Consider the following 16,210-nt stretch of genomic DNA (forward strand, 5'->3'; position numbering starts at 1 on the left):
CCGCCATCCAGTTTTAATTGCCCGTATCAAGTTCAAAATATAATGGACTATGGAACACTGTATTGCTCTTTCTTAGTTTAAACACTAGGTGGCGCTATTGTCTTGAACAAGGCAGCGTCACAAAGTACAATCGGAGAAAAATTGCTCAGTCACCAGAAATGCCGGAACCGGCGAGACGAGATTGCAAGCGAAAGTGCAGAAAATTTCAGACTCCGTGGAAAAATGAATATTTTTTCATAGAAACTACAAGGGGAAGTGTGTGTTTGTTTGATTTGCAAATGAGAGTGTTGCCGTGGATGAAAGAGTACAATACGACGGCATTATGAAACGAAAACATCAGACCTTCACGCTCTACACTGGCGCCGAGCGGAAAGAGAAGGTAAAGCAATGGCAGCTTAGCCTGGGTTAACGCAGCAACAGTTTTTCCGTGCTAACAAGCTCAAGAAAATGCAACAATAGCCAGTTATGAAGTATATCCGTATGGGTTCGCCTCTTCGAAATACAACTGCTAACTTCAATGTAGCGCACTTCCCCACGCCTGACCGGGAATCAAATGCGCATTTCAAATGCCAAGTTTCTGCAAAAATGGGAGAATATGTTCAGGATCACATCTCTCATGACAGAATTCAATCAGCTTCCAAGATTTTTCTGTCATTGAGAAGGAAATCACACTGTTTGCGTCTAAGTTTTCAATGGATGCAGAAGAAGTGGAGGAGAGTCTGTACTGAACTGATTTGAATTCAGTGTGATGATTCTCTGAAGAATCATCACACTGCTCCACTGAGCGCAACATTCTTCCCATTACAGGGTGAGTTAAAAATATACACAGTTTTCATTTGTTAATAAGCCCAATTACTTAATAAATTCAGTCATTAAAGTTGATGACACTTAACAAACGTTAGTTGATGTGTTAACAAGCCTAAACATTTATTTGTGTAATAAGCTTGAAATATCCATATCCCCTATTTCTCTTCTTGTCTCTCCCTTCATACAGGACAATGAAGGGGATCAGCAATCAAGAACCAATCTGAGGCTGTCACTGAGAGAATGACCTGCCAACCTTTTGTAAAAATAAAATGAAAATCTACTAATGGAGAGCTATGATGGAGGCTTTTTTCTTCAAACATGTTCAATTATCAAATGTGATTACCTGCATTTGATTGATTTTGCCAATATTAGTGCATGAGAGGTGGAGGCATACCTCTACATCAATCAATCAATCAATCAAATTTTATTTGTATAGCCCATATTCACAAATCACAATTTGTCTCATAGGGCTTTAATATGGTGTGACATCCTCTGCCCTTAACCCTCAACAAGAGTAAGGAAAACTACTTAAAACCCTTTTAACAGGAAAAAAAGAACGAGAAACCTCAGAGAGAGCTACATGTGAGGGATCCTCTCCCAGGACGGACAGGAAGTGCAATGGATGTCAAGGAAAGGAGAATATCAAGATAAAGGTTTTAGCAGCATTGATTAGGTAAACATTTTGAAGTATAACTGAAGGTCAGTGAATTGCGGATTAATGTCATTAATGGTCAAGTGTCTGAGGAGAAATACTATGTATCGAGCAGTCCTGCTGCAATCATAGTCCATGGTCAGCAGCCAGCAAGATCATGATCCACCATCAAGATCGGATGCCACTATAGTCCACAGTTATTGTCCACTTGCCGCCATTAGGATCCACCATCAGCTGCCACCTCGGTCGGGTCCACTACCAGTATCTGATGCCAACACGATAAAGGATCTGGGTTTTGTTTTCACGATCAGCTGTAGGGCACGATGCAGAGTCCGCCATACTGGATCCACCATTACTAATTCTCTGATACGTGATCCACAGATCCTAATCCATGATGTGGCCACAGCCGCGTCCTGGGTCTGCGGACAATAAGGCAAAGGGACTGGGAAGAAGCTGTTTTCTCGCAACATGTATTGATGGGATATGAATTACTTTGATGTGATAAAAAGATTGAGAAGAGGAAGGAGAAGGAAAGAGAAGCTCCGTGTGTCATGTGTCCCCCGACCTTCTAAACCTATAAAGAGTGCCTAACTAAGAGCAGGTCTAGGACAAGCCTGGACCAGCTCTAACTATAAGCGTTATCAAAAAGGAAGGTTTTAAGCCTACTCTTAAACGTAACAGATGGTGTCTGCCTCCGAACTGAAAGTGAGATGATTCCACAGAGAGGAGCTACAGCTGAAAGCTTCTGGCTCTACCTACTTTTAGAGACTTTAGGACGACAAGTAAGCCTGAATTCTGGGAGCGCAGTGCTCTAGTGGGTTGGTAAGGTACTAACAGCTCTTTAAGATATAATGGTGCCATATTGTTAAGGGCCTTGAAGGTGAGGAGGAGAATTTTAAATTTCTATTCTAGATTTAACCGAAGCCAGTGTAGCGAAGCTAATACTGAGAAATGTGCCTCTTTTCTTGGTTCTTGTCAGGACACGGCTGCGGCATTTTTGACAAGCTGCAGAGTCTTTAATTCACTTACTGCTGGAGCCTGATAATAAGGAATTACAATAATCCAGTCTGGATGTAACAAAGGCGTGATTTAGTTTTTCTGCATCCTTTGAGGAAAGGACATGTCTGATTTCGAGATACTACGCAAGGGGAAAAAGGCGAACCTAGAAATTTGTTTTAAGTGAGAATTAAAGGATAAATCAGGATCGAAGATCACTCCTGTTCCTGACTGTTCATTGGAAGCAAGGGCAATGTCTGCTTCAGCGCAGCTATATCGCGATAATGTATTCCCAAGGTGTTTAGGGCTGCATTAGAACCTCTGTTTTATCTGGAGTTTAATAAGAGAAAATTGCGGTCATCCAGGTTTCTATGTCCTTGAGACATGCTTGGAGTTTAGTTATTTGATTACTTTGTTCAGGTTTTATTGACAAGTATAACTGGGTGTCATCCGCATAGCAGTGGAAATTTCTAATGAGTGTGTCCTGATAATGTTTCCAAGTGGAAGTATATATAATGAGAATAAAATTGGGCCGAAAGACAGAGCCTTGTGGAACACCATGGTTAATTCTTGGTGCACAGATGACTCATCATTAATTTGTACGAATTGGAGCGGTCTAGAAATAGGATTTAAACTATTTTAGGTGTTCCTTTAATGCTAATTAACTGTTCTAGTCTCTGTAATAAAATATTGCGGTCAATTGTGTCAAATGCTGCACTAAGATTCAACAGAACGAGGACAGACACAAACCCCTGATCTGAAGCTATTAGAAGATCATTAGTGACTTTTAAGCAAGGCTGCCCTGTGCTGTGATTGGCTCTGTAAACCCTGACTGAAAGTCTTCATATATATTATTTTTCCTGGAGAAACTCACAGCTGATTGGCTACAACTTTTCTAGGATTTTAGACAGAAGGGGAGATTAGATATCGGACGACAATTGGCTAAAACCCTGGGTCTAAGGTGGGTTTTTGAGGAGGGGGTTTGATTACAGCTATTTTAAAAGACTGTGGCATATATCCTGATGATAATGACAGATGTATTGCAGTTCAGTAATGAACTGTCAATTAGGGGCAGAATTTCTTTAAGTAATTTTGCAGGAATGGGGTCTGAGATACAAGTTGTTGGTTTAGGAAGATGAGATTATTTTTGTCAGCTGATCGAGGCTGATCAGAGAGAAGTCAGTTCCAAATAATGGTAGGATTCTTAGCCGTTTCTGAGTTTTCTATTCTTGATGGGGTATTAGTGCCAATTGAGGGCAGGAGATGGTTGATTTGATTTCTAATAGTTAGAATTTTATCAGCTAAAGAAATTCATAAAGATATTGCCATTTAGGGATCGTAGGAATACTGGGTTCGGTGGAGGTGTGACTCTCAGTCAGCCTGGCTACAGTGCTGAAGAGAAACTCAGTTGTTTTTATTCTCTATTAGTTTTGAATAGTAGGCAGCTCTTGCTTGTGGAGCCTTCTTATATGCTTTAACACTATTCTTCCAGTCTAGAGATTTTCAACACGGCTGCTGAGCGCCCACTTCCTTTCTAGTTTTCTTTGATACTTGTTTTAACTTCATGTGTCTTGGAATTATACCACGGAGCTAATTTACTATGTTTTATATGTTTCTTTTTAGAGGCGCTATTGAGTCTAATGTTAATCGTAATGACTTTACAGAGCTATCGCATTTGTGATGGTCAATCTCAGTGGAGCTAGGGTTTTAATGAATTTGTTGTTTATATCGACGGATAATACGGTTTAAATGTAATCGAATTATTTCCTTAAATTTAGCTACAGCACTATCAGGTAAACATCTTGAAAATGAGTTCATTATTAGTGGCATATATTCTGATAGTGAAAAATCAAGGTTATTAAATTATGGTCTGATAGAATTGGATTGCGCGGAAGTACCATAGGATGTTCAATTTTGACACCGTATGACAATATAAAGGTCATGTGTGGTTACAAACAATGAGGTTGGTGTACACACCGACTGAAACCAATTGAGTCTAATTATGGAATAAATGCACTTAAGGCTATCTTTATTATTGTCAACATGAATATTAAAGTCACCAACAACAATAATAATTTTATCGGGTCTTTAGACTAGGTTTGATAAAACTCAGGGAATTCTGTTGTACCAGTATAAGCCTCCCAGGGGCACGGCGTGGAACTACAGCAAACAATGGTCATTGCTGTGTTTCTTGGATTGGCGTGGAAGACTAAGAACAAGACATTCAAATGAGTTGTAGCTTAGTTTAGGTTTAGGATTAATTAATAGACTGGAGTTAAATAATAGCAGCAACTCAATTTCCTCAACCAAATTCTCTGGGAACGTGTGAATTTACATGACTGGGGGGGAGTAGATTCATTTGAGACTGACATATTCATTTGTGGATGCAGCCACGTCTCAGTGAGGGACAATAAATCTATTTTATGATCTGAGACTAGTTCATTAACTAAAATAGCCTTGATGACAATGATTCAATGTTTAAAAGACCACATTTAAAAGTCTTTGTTTCCTGAGTTGTTGCAGAGGTTGTGTTAATTTGTATTAGATTTGTTTGTGGAATTCCTCTCTGTTATTGTTTGATTTAAATAATGTAACGGACGGTGGACAGACACAATCTCTATGGGTTTGTGGTTGCGTGACTGGTCCAGAGGGAGTGCAGAGAAGTGTGTGTGTGCACTGCAGCTCTGCGTCCTGTCCCACCTCTGGGTTGTCATTTAATAGACTGGGTAATATTCTAGATAAGACAGATGCTCCATCCCAAGTGGGATGAACGCGTCTCTCCCAACAAGACCAGGTTTCCTCCAAAGAGTTTGCCAATTATCTACAAAGCTCCGGAATCCATTTACAGGACACCTCACCTGGACAGCTAGCGGGTAAAAGACAACATGCTAAACATGTCATCACCTGTTGTGTTAGGGAGAGGGCCAGAGAAAATTACTGTGTCCGACATCGCTTGCTAAAGCAATACACCGACCCACATTAACTTTAGTGACCTCCGACATACACGGCCGGAGTCGTTGCTGCCGACGTGAATTACGATCTTACTGTATTTACGCTAGTTTTAGCCAGTGCAGCTTCAGTTTGATTCATGTCGCTGGCTCTGGGCTCCCTGAATACAATTGACTATGGTCGCTGGTGTCGCTTAACCTCAATGCTTCTGTGAACCGAGTCACCAATGACCAGAGTTTGCTTTCTCAACGGGTGCATGAGGAGAGAAAATCTATTTGAAACGGAGCTGCGGCTCTTTAATCGCGGGCTTTTAAGGGTAGCATCATGCCCTCCGACAGTCACCCAGCCGCCCTGGGCTCCCGCCGCACGGGACAAGTCGAGGGACTGCTAGCGGAAGCTGTTGGTGGGGTGGCTCTGCGGCGGCTAGCTAACTACAGCTAACGGAGGTTCTAAGCAGCGGAGCCGAGCTTCTAAGTCGCTAAGCCTCGCTCCATCGCTTACCAATACACTACATTTATTACATGTACCACTACTGTTAAAGGAGGCAGAGGAGGCAAACATGAGACACTTGGAGCGCGAGAGAGATGCCACTGTCATATTAGACTACGAGGGTGAGCTCAAACAGAAGAATCCGCACACGCTGATGTAAGTACACAGAATCACTACACCAAAGAGTAGGAGTTGGTATGTGTTGATGTTTAACCATAGCCTTCGGGCCAGAGGATATAGAGAAATATCTGTGTTAGCAGAGGAGCTAGTTCCGAGACAGCGACCACCACCAGCGGCAGGAAAACAGGAAATGACGCGACTCGCTTACCGTAGTACGTATAATAGACGGGACCTCTGAATGAGCGGAGCGGGTTAAGAGGTATTATCTATTATTTTATATAGAGTTTGTCCACAAATAACATAAATTTAAGCAGATTATGCTCAACAATATAAACAATGAAAACTATGGAAACATATTAAATTCACTGGAGCTAAAATAAATCTGCTCTCTTTTTCTGAATTCATAAATAAATTCATAAATTATTCTGTTTTTCTTAATTCACAAGATTATTTTCAGATATGTCATTAATTTGCTGCTTTTTTTACCCTCAAATAAGAAAGGAAGTAATCTTTTTCACTATTTATTAATAAAATCAAAAAAATTATTGTTGTAAAATAAAAAATGTCAGAATTAAGTTTACACTGACGTAGAAAACCAAGAAACGTTTTTACGTATTTAACTTTCCGGAATGACTCCTTGTTCGGATGTTGCACAATGACGCGCCCAGTGAGTTTCGTCCAATCAACACGCGCCTCAGTTGACAGAACATCGTGACAGCCAATCAGACGCCGACCGTCCATGAGGGGAGGGGTCTAACTGCCATGCTCGCTGGAACCCTCACAGTCCGAGAGCTGCAGGACAGAAGGTCGCAGAGCTTCGCCCAACGACAACAGACGACACTAATGCTCACATGTTTTTGTTAAAGTTGTTAAAGACATTCTTCTGATGGAAACTGTAAAAAGAGACATCTTCATCAAGACTTCCGGGTTCTGACGCACTACTTCTCTCCAGTCACACATTCATGTTTTATTTCTGTTTTCCTCTCAGTTTGCTGAATGTCAACACTTTCTAAATGCTGTGACCTGAGATCTGCGCTATTTTATTTGGAATAAAGAAGAAAGTTTTGAAAAGTTATGTTTGATTTTCTCTTCCCATCTCTCCGGATAGAGAAAGACTTGGATCTCTGCCTCACTCGCAGCGAAACGAGCATTTCTTCATCTACATTTTAATGCAAAACTATCGAGTGTAAATGTAACCACTCCAGGTCTGGAAAGAGAAGCCAATGCAGAAGTGCCTGAAGCTTGTATTCTCTCAACCGACCAGCAGAGAGGGCGACCCACTGGTTGTGTCTATAGTCTATGAGAAAATGACTCAAAATAACTTCTCCCCACATTCATAAATGCCAGTAAACATTTTTCCTGAGGGAGGTTGGAGATGTTCTCAATCTCTAGTTTCTCACACAAACACTCAGAATAGACTAACAGGAAAGATGGAGATATTATATATAATATTTAATATGCATAGATTTTATATGAGGGAGGAGTAGACGTCACTTTAAAATAATAAGGAAACTGAAGAACATATGAGACTCTAGATATTATTCAAAGTTGTTTATGTCTGGAGAAGATCTTCATTAATAAAGCATCATGCCTCAGTTTGTGAAAGTGGCTGAGGACTCGAGCTCAATCTGATCCAACTGGATTTCAGGCTCATGCTTCTTCTGGTTTCTCACTAGGGTTGCAAATTCCGGGAATATTCAAAGTTGGAAACTTTCCATGGGAATTAACGGGAATAAACTGGATATTTTGTGGGTAATTTTATACTAACTGTATTTACCTTTGTCACATGGCTAGTAAGGCCATAAATATTTTGTTTTGTCATAAGCTGATTTGAGCCCTGAGGAAACTTTGGGCACTTGACTATATGCTTCTGCATCTTTGTGGCATTCTTAACATAGGTCTCTGCACAGTATTTGCAAATGTACAGCCTTTCCTTCTACATTGGCTGGGGTGAAATGTCTCCACACACGAGATAGTGCACGTGGTGCATTGTTCTGTAGAATAAGATGAGAAAAAGCTTGTAAAAACACTAATGCAATGCCAGAGATATAAATAGTAAGCAAACAATTGTAATCGGGCTTTAAAAATATTTTACAATTGATGGATAAATGAATAGAAATAGGCTAGATGAACAGATCAACACCCCAATCAGCATGTAATATATTTTCCTGTGTAATATCATCAAAACCTCCTGACTAGTCCTTGGGCTAATGCAGTAGTGTGGCCTCAATAGCTGTAGTGTGCAGGATGTTGGAATTATCTGTGCATGTGATGGAGAAATGCACAGTGCAGGGTTGAAATTCAACGTGCAGCGTGTGCTGCATTCCATACATCTAAAATAGAGTTTTGAATGACGTTTTATTGCTCAGCGTTAATTTGCGGTAAAAAGTTTTTTCAAAATTCCCAAATTCCCAGCTTAACTTCCCATGGAAAGTTTCCGAAATTTACCGAAATGTTACGCCCTTGCAACCCTATTTCTCACAAATACTTTTGAGGCGATTCGCATATATCGGCCCAGACTGGGGTATTCCTCCCCATCTCGCACAGTCCTCCATCAGGATTACGGTTGTCTGGCTCTCTGTGCCAAAACGCTGCCAAACTGGGAACACAGAACTCTGATCCATGAAAACTCTTCATACTGACGCCGATGATAAAAAGTGTTTTCTCAATAACAAACCTTGATCCAGTCGTGTTGTCCACTCCAAAGCCATTCACCCTCGTTCTTTGAGCTCGTCAAAGTCCGATCCAGAACTTGTCCTCAGGTTTGTTCATTTTTCTCTCAGTCTACACTCCAGGAATTCCTGAAGAGAAGAAGGTGATTTATCTGTGATTTATGTGATAAAATATGAGAATATCGACTCTGCAGCAGTGTTTTATACCTGCTCCCTCTCTGTTGTTTATCACAACCAGGTCTCCTCTCCCTTGATGTGTACTGTCTTCTACCCTGATTCCAGGTTAAAGTAACCGAGGAGAAGAAGAAGACTCCTTCCTCCATGTGGCTCCCAGCCGTCCCGCACTCGGATATGCTTCATCTTGAGAGATAACAGCAAAGGGAAATCACTGGTTACTTTAGATCTGGAAGCTGCAGTGACTTTGAATGTGAAGAGTTTTGAAAGACTGATGAAACTTTGAGTTTGAGAGGGTGGTGGCCACTGCCCTTGAGCAAGGCAGCTATTCTGCAACTGCAGCCACAGTCAATAGCTGTGTCTTAATTCAGGGCAGTGACTACGCCTGTCCCATATCAGAGGCTCCTTCAAATGGAAATACAAATGCATCCGTCTAACTCCAGAGAAACAAAGGCTCCAACGGGTGGATCCTTCCGTCCCAACCTATCCCAGAATTCATTGCACTTAGGTGACAAACCCTTTTTCAAAAGGTTGATGGTGCCGGCAGGCGTTGAGACGTCCGATGCTTCTCGTTATCACGCTTAATTTAACTGAACATCTAATGGGACAAATGTTAAAATAAAACAAGGGGCATAAACACTTTCTCATCTTGTCTAAGTTCAGTTGTGTTGCTAGGTAACAGCAGTAAGGGCAGACACGAGCATGAAAATCCTTTGTAGACGAGAACGCCTCCTTTCTGTTCACGACCCACCAGGACGCTCCTTCGTGGGTCGGGTCGATCGCTGGGCCCCTCTGGAAGGATGCAGCCGCTGAATTGAGACAAGCTGAAGTGACTGTATCCGTCAGTCCTTCACTGTTTCTTTAATCATCATCAGAGATGCTAATGTGACTTACATCTTACTGGAGGAGGCTTATTTGTCTGCTCCACTTTGCACGGTTCTGTCTTACTGAGTACTTCTGTTAAACAGCTGTAACTTTCATCAGTCGCTCATCAGAATCGTCTGAACAGAGAAGAAGCAGAAATGTGAAGAAACTACTAAGAAAAAGTGACCTTTGCTGGGTGGATGAAACCTTAAAACCTTCAGAAACAAAATGAAGAAGTTTACCTGTGAGATGTTTGCCTCACATTCCTCTTGTAGTTTGATTTGAGTGACTCCATAAATCATTTAGAAAAAGACAATCTCATCAGTAAAGGTTAAAGCTTCATTTGATAAACCAGCTGGGTTCTTGATGACGAGCAGGAGAATCATTAACTTGAAATGTTGTTAAATCTCCATTTGTTGATTTTACATCTACAAAAACAAAATCTAAAAGTAAAAGTTTTAATTCTGCTAAAGTGGTTTGGACAGATTTATGACCTGTTCTGCAAATGTACTTTCAGGAACCAAACTCACGGGTTACACCAAGAGCTGCAGACGGCAGCTGCCAGAGAACACTGAGAATTGCAGGGCCACCTCGCCTCCGATGGTGACCCTGATCGCCTGTTTGATGCTGCAGGTTGTTTGGAGCCTGCCCAACAGCAGAAGAGAAAGACGATGGAGATAAATGTCTACTATTCATAATCATCTTTAAAGATGAAGTCCCACTTTCATGTCTTTTGTTTTTGCTAGTCGACCAACGACCAAATAGAAATCAACCCTAACAGATTAAAGATGAATTTGTAAAAACCAGAAGGAGTGTAGCTTACAGGAAGTAGAAGGCTCCACTGTTTCTTGAGTTGACTACAAGTTACTTCTCGGACCTTTCATACCCTGGTCACTTCCTCTTTTTTTTTTTTTTCACACCACTGACTTATCCTCACACTTTTGTACAGGAAACACACGCAGATAGTTTTTACACGTTCTCTTAATCTTTCAAGTAGAATTGAACTTCCTTTTTACTCAAACTAACGATGAGCATTTATTCACAGAAGTGGCTTCAAACTGATGCAGTTTACATGAGGGTCAAAATCATTTAAAGGCAGAAAACACATTTTATTATGTGATTGAACTCAAGATTTAGGACAGGAACGTTATTTTTACTTTCTTATCCACAACAACATGGCTGCAACTAACTCATGTCCATTATCATTTGATCTGCAGTATATTTTTCGTATAATACAAAGTTTTTCATTTGTCATTTCCTTTGAAAAACGTGTGACACGATTGTTAAAATAGTTTTGTGCAGTTTATCACCCACCAGGCAGCTCTGCAGGTCGTTGAGTTTTTGAGATCTTGACTTCGGAATAAGTGGTTTCATCTGTAGAGGGTGTGGCCACTGCAACACATAAATATACATATATGTACATTTATGTTCTGCTTTAAAAGTGTTCATGTTTCTGTCAAACAGAAAAACACAACGGACGAATCCTGGAGACTTCTGGAACGTTTCAGTTTTACAAAATGGAAAAACAGGGAAGTCAAGTCCACCGAGTCAAGACTGGGATGAAAAAATGAACAATTTACAAATGAACAACTCACTGTTTTGAACATCTAAAATTAATAATAAATAATAATATAAAACAATGTACACTCTAGTATTCAGTATTATACTTTAAAACTCACCATCTGTGTTTCCCGCTCTTGTGAACTTAATATCAGAGTAAAGAACTTCAGCTTCAGCCATTTTCCTGCTGTGGGACCATCAGTGAGTATAAATTTGGAAATAAATTTAGTTTTGTCAGACACCTGCTCGAAAACTGTTCTAATCTTTCCTGTCAGACTCAAACAGTTGGAAGGCTCTAAGAAGACGTGTAGTTCCTCCAGACCAGATCATTAGGATATTTCACTTCCTCAAGTTTTGTTCAAACGGATATTTGTTGTTTTCTTTAACAGTGACGCCTCAGACGTGAGTGATGTTATTCAGTTTGAATGTTCTTACAAAGGAAGTGATGAAGGTTTTATTTTGTGCAAGTACAAATTTCCTCACAATTTTTAAATACAATTATATACATTACTCTGAAGTGTTCCCTTTGTGCATGATTAGTACTTTCACTTTTAGTATTTGAAGAATATTTTGATGTCAAGACTTTGAATTTTGACCAATCATTTTGTATACGATATATATTTTATAGTTTGTCCACAAATAACATAAATTTAAGCAGATTATGCTCAACAATATAAACAATGAAAACTATGGAAACATATTAAATTCACTGGAGCTAAAATAAATCTGCTCTCTTTTTCTGAATTCATAAATAAATTCATGTAGGGGCCCTTCCAGTGGGGAGCCAGCTTCTCCGCTGTCTCCGGCTTCTCGACTCTTCACTGACCCGGTGAAAGTTCCTCCTCCGCTGCAGACATGGCTCCCAGCGCGCAGCTGAAGGAGGCGATGGCCGACATGCACGAGGGTCTGTCTGCAGGTTCTGTTGGAGAACGATCGCATGGAGAACATATTCAGTGACGTGATCTACAGCCAGTTCACCACCGAGTTCACCAAGATCCTCCAACGTCTCAGACCCTCGGTCACAGCCGCTGGTGAGTCAACGTCCAGGTCTTTATCTGTTATTTTGTGTCTCGGATCGACTCGGATCTACTCAGAGATCCTGTTTGTTCTCCCCGGCAGGTTACGTCCAGTTGGGGGCGTACCCCCCCATCGTCCTCCTCAACACCCTGCTCTTCTTCTGCTGCGAGGACTTTGGCTTCACCACGGTGGAGCAGCACCGCCAGCTGTCCTTCACCCAGCTCACCTGCTGCACCAGAACCAACCTGAACCACACCCGGACCACTTCCCTGCACTTCTACCGCCCATATCCACGACTGAAGCTCCGCCAGGTGCCAACACGACTGTGAAGATACAACAGTGATGAAGAAGATTACATCTTATTACCTCCTCTTATGTTTGCTTTGTCATGTTTATCTGACACAGACGGAGTTCCCGCTACAAAACGTAAGAAAGATAACGTGGAGAATTCCCTGGAGATGATGGAGAACACGGAGAACCCGGAGAACCCGCTCCACTGCCCGGTCAGACTCTGTGAGTTCTACCTCTTGTGGTGGCAGTTTCTGTTTAATAATGATACTCTATTGTATAATAATACACACATAACATTGTCTCTAGGAAAGTTCAATTCTAACACCTGCAGGTGGGCTCACCCCACACAGTCACCTAGTGTGACGTGTACAGAATGAGCACAGAGCACAGGAGAATCACTTCACTTATACAATCAGAAGCCCCTCCCTTGAGGAGCCAAAGGTATACTTCAGTCTCTTGATGTCTGACCAGGTTGGGCAGAGTTCCTGTCTCAGATCTCCGTCTCACCCCCTGGTGTGCCTTTCTGGTGTGAGACAATCTGTCTCCGAGATCCCCTATCTAGATTTACAACATCAAAGACCCCAGTCCTGTATACAATGCAGAGTTCCCCTCACCCATCTCTATCAGACACACTAAGTAACCCCTGCAGTGAAGCATTTGCTAAGACACACATGTGAGGGCCATAAACACTTCCTTCTGCAACTTCCCGTAGTTAAGTCACAGAAAGACATTTGTTATCTACTTCTTCTAAATACATATCTGTTCTTCTATTAAACATTACACAAATGCAAATCTGCCATTACAATTCCCCTTTGAGCCTAAAGGCTCAATATCCCTATACATCTTTATACCATCTCATCATCCTGGAAGGAAACATCCAGGATAGATGAGTTTCAGGAAGTTGAACATATCGTCCAATCATAGACTTGATTAGGAAATAACCATAGTCTTAAACTCAAAAGACAATACAACAGTTCAACAACACTAGTACACACATGAAAATCCAAATAGGTTTCAACAAACTTCAATAACATATTTTGCAATCATTCAAAAGTAGGCGTGACCATCAATTCCGCCCTTCAGGAATCTAAGTGTCCTTGTTCTTTCTCTGGACAATAGGTCATTTAAAATTTGAAACGATATGCATCATATTGTCAAAAATGTTCACTGTGTATGTGCCACAATTCGTCCTGATTATGTGACAAACACCTTCTTGGCTAGCATCTTTTCTCAAAGCCTTTCTGTGATGCAGAGTCATTCCTGACCCTAGACAGTGGGAGAAAGAGTTGGAAAACCCAGCCCCCCTCTAAAGATGTTAATCTTCCATCTCCAGAGCAAACTCATCTGTTTGTGTGTGTTCTTCACAGTGCTCCCCCCCCGGGGCAAGTCCTCCAAAACCTTTCATCTGGAGACACTCACACTGTGGAACTCTCATCTCTTGATTACACACAATGAGTTGAATCTGTATATGAGCTTGGGTCTCTGATATTTTCATGGTCTCAAACCATGCATTCTCCAGGCTTTGTCAGTTCATCAGGGAAGTCGAACATGAGTTCTCCTTTTGTCCTGACTTTGATGCTCAGGTTATATTTGTGGTTTTCTTCCTGCCAAGGTTTCACATGCCATATTATTGGTGGCAGGGCGGCGATGACGGTGTTCATGAACAGGAAACCATCTTTTCCCTCGAACTGCATCCCAGTCGTCCCATCAGGTGTCGTTGTTTTCCCCCTTGGGGGCTATTGTATCAGCAGTGCCCTCGCCAACCCCCTCTTCAAAGTGTTGCCTCTTCTTGAGATTAGAGACGTGTGGCCTAATCATTTCCACACCTCTCCTTGCTTGCAAACACAAAACAATTGAAGGCTGAAGGCTCGCACACTGACACCGCCGCGCTCCGTCCTGTAGAATCCACTCGTGGCTCGGAAATCCTCCTTCAATGGCTTGCATGTCTCCAGGTTGACCTTCACTTCCGTCTGTGTGGTGAGAGGCACTTGGTTTGCACTCGTTCCATCGGCGTGCTCTCCTGGTTTCCTCATCACGTCCTTCACACAATCCTGTCTCCTGGTCTCAGATCATGCAGTTTCCTGTCTATGGATTTCGGTAGGGAGTCCATCACCTGCCTGTGGATTTTAAAGAGTACAGGGATAGGTTTACACAATATCTACCAGTTCGTTTTTCAATGTGCTGTTGTCTCCTTCCACTGTTTGTTTCTTTCCACTGCCCGCCACTGGCGGGATGATGAGCACGATGTTGCCTCGTGTCGATACCCATACTCACCAGCATCCTTAAAGCTGTGCTTACAAATGGTGTACCATTATCAGTGGACATCTTTTTGGAATTTCCCAACGTGGAATGAGTTCTCCGAGCAGTGTCTGCGCCACTGCTGAAGAATCCTGTCTAGATGTGGGGAAAGCTTCTACTTGCATAGCATACATGTCAACAAGAACAAGACAGTATTTATTTATTTATCTAACTTACTCAATTTAATTTAATCTTTATCAAATTCCTCTATAAATGATCAAACTGTTTGCTTGGTGGTGGATTGTTCACTTTGTGGAATCTGGATTTCTTTACCTATTTTCATTGTAATTCAATTACACGACTCAGATAAAAAAGTTTTATTTGAGTATTGTTTAGAGTGTTGTTTTTGTACACCCAATATCCTATATCTATATTCCTCCCTTTTGACACACTGACTACAGTCATGTGTCAATTCAAACTAATGAAGAAACATACATAAGTTAAACAATATCATCCATCTGACCCACATCATAAGTCTGTCAACCACCAAACACAACTGTTATCCACCAACCAGTTTATTCCTTAAGCGTAGTAAATTAAATCTGTATTCTTACAAAATTATTTAATTGCGATTGACCTTTGTTTATAGCTCCTATAACCTACATTAAGTTTATCATTAAAAATCTTTATCGCTCTCCTCATTTGCAGACTGCATACAGTTTGCATAATAACACAGCATCTATCAGCACACAGATGAGTGTGAAGTGAAATAGGTTCATGAATCTCCTATTCAATCAACTCGGCCAAAATCATTTGCCACCCCCATGCAAACCTGCTATTAGTGTTGCTCTTGACACTCTTGTCACTAGCATATTTGCATTCTTCAGTCAATGCACAATAGTGTGATGGGAGTGGTTTAGCCTCTATTGTATCACACAGTCGTAAACCCACTTGGTTATCTCAGTTGCTGCATCCTTTGATGCTGAACTTATCACCAAACAACTATCACTCCTGCATAATTAGCTGGTTATCTCTTAAAATCTAATTCTAAACTAGGAGAAAAAACTTTTTTCTCTTTAGTTAAGAAAAACTGCTACGCAATCATGTGGCTATCCTACTGATGTAGGGAAGAGAATTCGCATAGTTAAAAACATTGCATCTCTAAATAGTGATGTCTATCATCTAAGGCAATACTGTTCCATATCTGAGCCACCTGGTTGTTAAAAGGTGGGAGGTATTTTGCTCAAGCAAAATCATCCTATCAACATATTGGCACCAGTAAAGTCATATATCACAGCGTCACATATCACACATCAAATATCACAGCTCTCTCAGCAGTTGTCGAAACTCTAAAACATTGTTTGAAGCTCTGCTTCCTTTG

At 41.2% G+C, this 16,210-nt stretch overlaps 2 protein-coding genes across 2 annotated transcripts in view; one reads left to right on the forward strand and one right to left on the reverse strand.

Annotated features, from left to right (window-relative positions):
• Positions 1 to 8,470: 8,470 nt before the first annotated feature.
• The window catches only part of LOC118104383 (C-type lectin domain family 4 member E-like), a 14,575-nt gene continuing 6,835 nt past the window's right edge, over positions 8,471 to 16,210 (reverse strand). The window contains 1 exon segment of the mRNA XM_047344224.1: positions 8,471 to 8,500. Coding sequence (XP_047200180.1) covers positions 8,485 to 8,500 — 16 coding nt within the window. The 3' untranslated portion in view covers positions 8,471 to 8,484.
• On the forward strand, positions 12,053 to 12,814 carry LOC118104373 (zinc finger MYM-type protein 3-like). Its single transcript, XM_047344126.1, has 3 exons — positions 12,053 to 12,314; positions 12,403 to 12,611; positions 12,706 to 12,814. Exons 1-3 carry the CDS (start codon positions 12,221 to 12,223, stop codon positions 12,760 to 12,762), a joined length of 360 nt encoding a protein of 119 aa, XP_047200082.1. The 5' UTR covers positions 12,053 to 12,220; the 3' UTR covers positions 12,763 to 12,814.

The sequence above is a fragment of the Hippoglossus stenolepis genome, chromosome 17, assembly GCF_022539355.2.
Source record: "Hippoglossus stenolepis isolate QCI-W04-F060 chromosome 17, HSTE1.2, whole genome shotgun sequence".
NCBI lineage: Eukaryota > Metazoa > Chordata > Actinopteri > Pleuronectiformes > Pleuronectidae > Hippoglossus > Hippoglossus stenolepis.

Excerpts from the sequence above, each read along its gene's own strand:
- LOC118104373 (XM_047344126.1), top strand. The coding sequence starts at position 12,221 with ATGGAGAACATATTCAGTGACGTGATCTACAGCCAGTTCACCACCGAG. Across the intron at positions 12,315-12,402 it reads ACCCTCGGTCACAGCCGCTG|GTTACGTCCAGTTGGGGGCG; the intron begins GTGAGTCAACGT and ends TCTCCCCGGCAG. Across the intron at positions 12,612-12,705 it reads CACGACTGAAGCTCCGCCAG|ACGGAGTTCCCGCTACAAAA; the intron begins GTGCCAACACGA and ends TATCTGACACAG.